The 8,204-nt window shown below is 45.7% G+C and overlaps 1 protein-coding gene across 1 annotated transcript; it reads right to left on the reverse strand.

Annotated features, from left to right (window-relative positions):
- Positions 1–14: 14 nt before the first annotated feature.
- Positions 15–7,864, reverse strand: LOC135829982 (complement factor H-related protein 4-like). Its single transcript, XM_065342373.1, has 6 exons — positions 7,682–7,864; positions 4,071–4,274; positions 3,445–3,657; positions 2,452–2,643; positions 753–965; positions 15–378 (listed from the first exon to the last, which is right to left on the reverse strand). The coding sequence occupies exons 1-6, from the start codon at positions 7,755–7,757 to the stop codon at positions 221–223; spliced, it is 1,056 nt and encodes a 351-aa protein (XP_065198445.1). The 5' UTR covers positions 7,758–7,864; the 3' UTR covers positions 15–220.
- Positions 7,865–8,204: the final 340 nt, after the last annotated feature.

Genomic DNA, 8,204 nt, shown 5'->3' on the forward strand with positions numbered 1-8,204 from the left:
CTTTCCATCCCGGTGCTCTGTGTAACAATCACTCTCGGATACTTGTCCTAGCCACTTCCGGCGTTGCGGTGGTGGTCTTAGCATCCTCTGTACTACCTTCCGTAGCTGTTGCTGCAGTGGAGGCACTGCTAAAAGTCATGTGTACATCGCCCACACACTCGCCTTCATCGTTGATGCTGGTCTCCCGCAAATTCGCATCACCGCATCCGCTTGCAGTCAGTTAGCTCTGGGGTTGTGTTGCGTGTGGGTTACTCTTCTTCCTGTGGTCGCGAATTAGTAGAACGATGGTAACAAGAGCGATGCCCGAGGCCGCAGTTGCAGCTAATGGTATTACAATCGCGGGCACCTGACTGGTCTCCTTCACGTCCTCATTAGATGCTGTATGCAGGGGAAATATTCAGAGTAAACAAACTAATTAGCGCGACTGTAGGCACTTCCAGGCACTTTAGTCGACTGATTGAAACATGTACCTGCTCTTGAGAAAAGGAAACAGATGTCATTTTACAAATGAGTTAATGCCATTTTACAAATACTTTAATAATAGCTATGAAAAGTATGAAAGCCGCAGACATCACAATGCAACAAGCCAATTTGTTCAAGGTTTAAAATTGTATGATTCCAGAATCGATTTTCAACCATTTTATATTTCTACTCCCAACCTTATTTGAGGTACAATTCAAACCAAAGCTTCCATGCAGCCCATGATATGCAACAACACCCAAAATGATTTTCTATAGGACGACCTCACTTACAATAGCAAGATTCGAAATGTGACCAAGTCGAGTTTCTCGTACAGAAGATGGCTGCCTTTCGCCTCTGTGGATCATCGGTCTTGAACTCGTAGCCATCCTTGCAGCTGTACTTTACCCTATCATGGAAGAAGAATGCTTGCTTCAAATCGGTGTGTGCTAGATATAGAGTTGAGGCGAAATCGGGAGCAGGGCAAGCCTTTCCTGGAGGGATTGCTGTAGTCCATTGGGCATACGACATACATGAAATAGTAATAAGATTCTTTTCTTACAGATTGATCTATGACTTAACTACAGAAGATTAGCCTGGAGGAAGGAAAAGCAAAGTGACAGACATTGACAAAAGCCCTTGTTGAGAGCCGTCTCCTTCAGTGACTCCGAGCTTATTGTCCTTCACTTATAGTGGGAGTCAAAACTGGCTAAATGTAAAAAGGACTACTCTGAATAAGCCTGCTATTGACAACAATGGACTCTCTGTCAGTCTTAAGTTCAGAAATTTTAACAGCCCTCAGAACGTCTGAAGAAATTTATGAGTGTTGTTGAACCTAAAAATAGGGGTGAAACGAACGAACGAAAGTTCGAATATTCGTTCGAAAAATTTGAAAACGAACGAACGAACTCGCAAGATTGATAATCGAACACAGCAAGTAAGCATAAAGATCGCTTGTGACTAGATCACGAAGGAGCCGCAGAGGTTGGGAGATCGGGCTGATCCACTGCGTCTGCCTTGATGATCACATGAAGCAATTTGAAGGAGTTGTCGCGTCAGAACAAAGTTTCCTGAAATATTTCTGTGTGTCCGTTTGAGGTAGATTTGTACTCGTAGTGAAAGGAGTCGAGTCGCTTGTGACATCTGTTCCTGAAAGCAAACGTTCACTCGTTGCAATCATGTCAACACTTTCGAGCCTTTCATCGCGGTCCGGAGTTGGAGCGGAATTTGATGAAGTGGTCGGGAAAGACGAAGTCCTTTTCTCAGTTTCAAAAAGGTTCTATCACGCAACAGAGCGACGACGAGCAATCTTCGTACCCACCTCAAGAAGTACCATTCTCCTGCTCTGCCGACCTGAGCTAGCGATGAGAAGAAAACTCTCGTCAGGACGATGGTGATGGACTTTGCAGCTAAGCTAGCTGCAAAACATTGTGATTCAGCGCAGGCTGGCGCAATAAAAAATATTTCTGTGCTCGCAGTGTATCATGCAGTCAATGAGCATTCTCACTTTCTCAGTGATTCTGGCCTCTGGTTCTAGAGCTAGCTTACATGTAGATCTACATGCATGATCACAGTGTTTGTTTAGCATCACACCGGCAATACTGAACTGTGGACAGCCAAGTACAGAGAACGCCTGTACTGACAGTCTGTATGGTCTTCAAAAAAATACATCTATGAAATACATAATGGAGAACGTTCGTTCGAGTTCGTTCGTTAGTGTGAGAGTTCGTTCGTATTCAAAATTCGATGTTCGTTTCACCCCTGCCTAAAAGTCGTAGAGGTCTCGTATTGACCCGTTTAATCTGTGGATCTTATCAGCAGAGCTTAGAGTGACTCGCGACCCGATCCGAAAGCAAAAAAACACAAAAATAATACCAAGTCTTAACAAGTATTTTCGAATCATATTTCGAACACGCTCATTACAAATGACGGGTAAGATGTATTAAAATATACATGTACACGTATACAAGCACGTAGAGAACGTCTTCTTACGTTGGCAGGGTTGCATCTGCTGCCAGGTGGCATTATATCGGCACTTCATGATTGCACTGCGCTTTGTGGTGCTCTCGAAGTAGTACCCGTGTTTACAGCGATATTTCACTTCAGTATTGTGCGGCACAGGACCCGGCTTGGACAAGATTTCAGTCGTTGTCACGTTATACCTCGGTGCTGGGCATTTATATCCTGCAAGGACAAACGTGCACATACCAACTTTCCTGTGAGTATTCATGTACGAACTATTGTGGCTGGGTAGTTTCATACCTTTAACATTTGTCAGGATTCCTTCAAAGCAGCGCCTGAATAGCGCATTTTGTGCAGGGGGCACTATACCTAGAAATTGGATGAAATATTGCTGGTTTCACAATCATTACAAGTAGAAATGGTGCTAAGGGTAGAGCAAGATCATCCTGAAGAAGTGACTGCAGTATGAACAATCAATGTCCTGTCGTGGACATGGAAATACAGTCGATTGACCGGGGCCGGCGCCCTCGGCGCGTACAGAATGCTGCATGCAGTGCACATATACATGTAATTGTTGTTGTTTTTTATTTGAATTCGCAATACCAAACGGGCAATAAGCCCAATTACATGGAAGTGAATAAAAGAATGCTAAGAATGACGCATTGGGTGGATATTATTTCAAGTGGAAATACTGATCCCGGGAGGTACTACAAATAGGTACATTGTTGATCCCGTTGCGACCAGTGCGACCAGTGCACCGCACGAATACATTGTGTGTAGATCTACAGCTTATCCACGGTTGCATGGCCAGCGCCCAGGGGCCGCTAGACGTGCAACCGGATTTCCATGTCCACAACATTATAAGCCATTAGGGGCAAGGCTACTTTTGACCAAAGTGCATTTATGAGACTATGTGACGTCCAAATTGTCTATAGATTCCAAGGACGTCAAAACGCCATTGAGGCAACTAGATATGCGCCCAATGGAAAGCACATGAACTAAAATTGATTTTGCACGGCTTACCATAGCATGGCAGCAAAGGTGACCAGGTAGAGTTTGTCGTGCAGGACCTGACGGCATTCCGCTTCTGCAGAGCTTCAGATCCGAAATTGTAGCCAACTGCACAGCTATACTTCACCTTTTCTCCGGGAAAGAATGTTTCATTCAACGCCGTGTGCACCTGATAGAATATTGTGTCGAATTCTGGCGTGGAGCAAACCATATCCGGAGTGAATTCTGTATCGCATGCACGCCACACATAATGAGACTAACTACTATTACTTTGGTGTGTTTGTCGTGTATGCACAGATAGAATCTGAATTACCCACGATATAATTCAAGCAGCTTGGAAGGTCCATACAATGTCGAAAAGGACTGAACACGACACAGAGCACTAACATGATTAATTAATCGGCGGCGGGACATGCCTTCCCTGGAAGGGCATATGTACGTTATGCAGTCTGGATACGTGTACACCAGGGTATAAGCAATCGTGCTATCTCTACAGACAGAGCATCCAGTATAGTCAAGAGTTGTTAAAAGGCACATACAGTAGCCATACGTGTATTTGTCCGTGCGAGTAAGGTGCGTGCATTAATTTAACATGTACCGACATGTACACACATGAGCGTAGAAAACATCTCCCTCACGTTTGCAGGGTTGGATCCGTTGCCACGTCGCGTTACGCTGGCACCTTACGATTGCGATGCGCTTCGTATCGCCCTCCTCGAAGTAATATCCACGCTTGCAGCGATATTCCACCTCAGCCTTGTAGGGCATCATCGAGCTCATGCTAACGTCAGTTACGGTTTTAGTCGTTGTTCTGTCAAACGTCGGCGTTGGGCAAAGATTCCCTACAGAGAAAAAGATATCAAAACAATCATGACACACATAACAATCATACCATAGCAGCCTGAGCGGAGGACGTTCAGGTTGGTTGTAACTCTGAGTTTCATGCCGTTAGGCAATCATCAGACAACTGATACTCGGGTCTACCCAACAGTGAGTCAGTATGCTTATAAACACATACATGTAGGGCCACAAGCATAAACAAATTTAGCGCTAAATCTGGTGTGAGGTATGGCGAGAAAGCTGGCGCGGGCCAAGGCGCGACTGTAGAAGTGCTACGAGGGTGGCGGGCAACAGGCAGGTGGTTGGTTGGTTGGTTTTTATTTCACTTCGCACATTCAAACGGGATGATGACCCAATAAAATGACGGCGAAGGCTTAGCGTAGAAGTGGCTATGGAAGAACATAGTAAAAGCTATGGAAGCACATAGTAAGAGAATAGGATACTAATAACTGCGAGTAAACGGGGGGAGAGAGAGAATACGATGTATCTGTGATACTGCGTGAGGATTACTGAACTGCACGGGGAGGGAGAGCAGAGCGATCAGCAGCAACTTGAACTACTCCCTACAGGCGTATGGTACACATGCATGCTTAAACTCAGGTAGCTGGGTAATTGTGCGGACCTCACCAGGGAGAGCGTTCCACAGCAGAGCACCAGCAACAGAAAATCTCCGCTGACCGCGGCGGCTACGGTTTGCCTGGCTTAGTAGGCCATTTGACTGCTGATGGCGGGTAGAGGTGCCTTGTGTCGGGGTCAGGAGCTGGCACCCTTACCCGCCATCAGCAGTCAAATGGCCTACTAAGCCAGGCAAACCGTAGCCGCCGCGGTCAGCGGAGATTTTCTGTTGCTGGTGCTCTGCTGTGGAACGCTCTCCCTGGTGAGGTCCGCACACCTACCCGGCTATCTGAGTTTAAGCAAGGTGTGAGCATGAAAGCGCGGAAAGAGTCCTGCCCGCTGCGTGGAGAGTGCCAGACGAAGGAGATAGTGTATGAGGCCACTGCAGAATCTACCAGCAAGATTTACATCGGTCTATCAGAGACACCTTTCAAAGCCCGTAACGCCAACCACCTGACCTCCATGCGCCATGAAAAATACAAAAACAGCACCCAGCTTGCAAAACACTTATTGGAGCTGAAGAGCGAGGGAAAGCCGTTGACCATTACATGGAAGGTGCGGGAGAGGAGCCGATCATATAGATGTGAGTAAAAAAAAGCAATCTATGTACCGCGGAAAAATTCCACATCCTGACTACACCCAAGAAGCTCCTGCTCAACAAGCGGTCTGAGATGATCTCGAAATGCAGGCATGAGAATAAGTTCCGCCTCGCAAATTTCACACCTATCAAATGAACTGACCAAGTACTGTACTGCACTTTGCCTGAGCACCCCAATATCAATTTTTCACTGGCCCATTGCCCGCCATCCTCCTGGCACCTCCACCCATCTACTGTACACTGCCTCCCCATCGCCTCTTTTCGCGCGTTCATGCTCACACCTGCCTGTTGCCCACCACCCTCCTAGCACTTCTACTGTGGCGCCTAGGCCTGCGCCAGCTTTCTCGCCATACCTCACACCAGATATAGCGCTAACTTTGTTTATGCTTGTGGCCCTACATGTATGTGTTTATAAGCATACTGTTGGGTAGACCCGAGCATCAGCTGTCTGATGATTGCATAACGGCATGAAACTCAGAGTTACAACCAACCTGAACGTCCTCCGCTGAGCCTGCTGTATGTACTAAGCTCTGTCTCTGACATTGAGCACTCTCTGCAGCTCGGGGATCAAAGGATTTAACAATCATAACATATATAAATACAATCATAACCTTGAGGAAGAAAGGAAAAGGACAAAATGTTACGAGTTATGACAAACTGTCCACCAACGTAACCAGATCTTATACAGTCAGCGAGTACGACAAAATGGCACAAAACTGACAAGGAGTACTGAGTTCAAATCATAACATTGACAGAAATATCGACATTTAGTTTTAGTTTTATTCAAGGCAATACATGCGTGGGATAGCCAATGCCCACGTTGGGTGGTGATTACAGAGTTTGTATAGGCAACCACGGCTTGAAAAATTGAAATTCCGCTCCAAAGGCAACTACTTTAGTATATCCAGCACATGCATACTTCAGAAGATTACGAGTTGGAGGGAGTAAGGTACCGGTGATGATCCTTCCCCCTTCGCGACGTGGAAAGAAGAGTGGGGTGCGGTGGAAAACGAGTGCAGACGCGAAACAAGTAGACAAACAGTAGGGATGAAAAAGGAAATGGAAGCAACGCGAAGTTCAAACGTGAGGTACACTTTCACCATAATTATAACTATGGTGCACCCAGTGCCTGCGCACTGCAACAACGAAGAGGGATACAAATATAAATACTTCGAAGTACGTGGTAGATCGCAGGCTATAATAACAAGTACAACAATGCTATCCTAGTTGCAGCATAGTTTGACTTGATTTTGATTTCCCCTTATTCTCATGATGGCCTCGGCCGCTAAGGGAACTGGAAATAATTTTGCATGAGCAATCTTGTCGCAGATCGCAGGATGTATGATAGAAGATACTAATTATAATATTATGCTCACAGGTAGATTATGGATACCCGGAACTGCTGTGTCTTGGGCATATAATATCACGTTTCAACTTATTCACTTAAAGCAAACTATTGAAGGCTGTTGCCATCTACTTCGCGCTGGGATTCATCTCCGACGTTTTCACACTGATACTTTCACACCTAGCCTCAGTTTACCACATCTAGTCCTCAGTTATACGGACCGTAATATTATTAATAGAAAAGAAGAAGGACCAAAGAACTGCAAGTTACGCTAAGATGTCCACCAACACCACCAGTTAATAAACAATCAGCTCATGCGATAACATTGCACGACACTGACAGACGGTACTGACGTTCTACAACTAACTGACTAACAGCTCTAGCACATCTTGGATGCGCACTCCAACAGCCTTCCAACCTGGAAGGTTCTAAGTTATAGAAATAGCATAAGAAGGGGAAGGTGAGCGCAAGCAATCACGAGCTGATCCGTGTCTATACATTCATCCTTGGCTCTTCATCCGACTCTAACATATTATCATGTTATCAATTTATCATCTTTGCTTTGCACCTCTATCTTGCAACTCCATTCTGGATTTCCTAGCATCAACTCGGGTAGTCCAATTTTCCATATAAATCACTGATGTACTGCCGGCACCCTTCGGTTGTTTTCGTGCACACGAATATCTTTGGGGAGTTCTGTATTGCTCCCCACGTGGTAGCTCCCGCTTTCCCTGCCGACTTGAATTCTCACGTGACTGACTCACGACTGCGTGTGCGAGACAACTTTGATGCATGCGTATAGTGCACACTGGATTAAAAACCAATTTCTAGTTGAAATGTGTTACACCTACCTGCGACTTCCAGTCCTGCAAAAATAATGAGCACCAATGCGATGGCCTGTGGCATTATAATCCTCAGAGAAGGCATTGTAGGTTCGACTTCGCATGCGCTAACTTCAAGGCATCATAGTGATGTTCGAGACGCTCTTACCAGGTGAAGGTTTACCCAATTTCCTGAACACAATGCCGAGAAAGTTCTTTATTGGTCGGTTAATGGTGCATCATGACATGGACCATTCGCACGCCAGTCCATTCTGTTCCAGTCCAAATTCAAGCCAAGACCGCGGCCATAATAGCACTCGTAACTGAGAACGCTCGAGCAGTAGGTAGCTACTGATTCCATTTACCTCTGCTCTCGGTCAGTGTTTTCGTCCATGTACATGTAAGCAGAGCGGAGAGCGCGTACATAATCATAATCATTATTATGTACGTGCCCACTACAGTGTAGTTGGCCTTGGCTGCACGGCTAGCCTCCGGATCAACTGGTGCGATCCACTATGAAGTCGTAACTTGAAAACATCACACGTTCAGCTAG

This window comes from Sycon ciliatum, chromosome 13, assembly GCF_964019385.1.
Source record: "Sycon ciliatum chromosome 13, ocSycCili1.1, whole genome shotgun sequence".
Lineage (NCBI taxonomy): Eukaryota > Metazoa > Porifera > Calcarea > Leucosolenida > Sycettidae > Sycon > Sycon ciliatum.

Bases quoted from the DNA above. Each gene is read 5' to 3' on its own strand.
- LOC135829982 (XM_065342373.1), bottom strand. From the start codon at position 7,757: ATGCCTTCTCTGAGGATTATAATGCCACAGGCCATCGCATTGGTGCTC. The intron at 4,275-7,681 runs GTAGGTGTAACA...TTTTCTCTGTAG, and splicing joins TGCAGGACTGGAAGTCGCAG to GGAATCTTTGCCCAACGCCG. The intron at 3,658-4,070 runs GTGAGGGAGATG...CATGCGATACAG, and splicing joins ACGGATCCAACCCTGCAAAC to AATTCACTCCGGATATGGTT.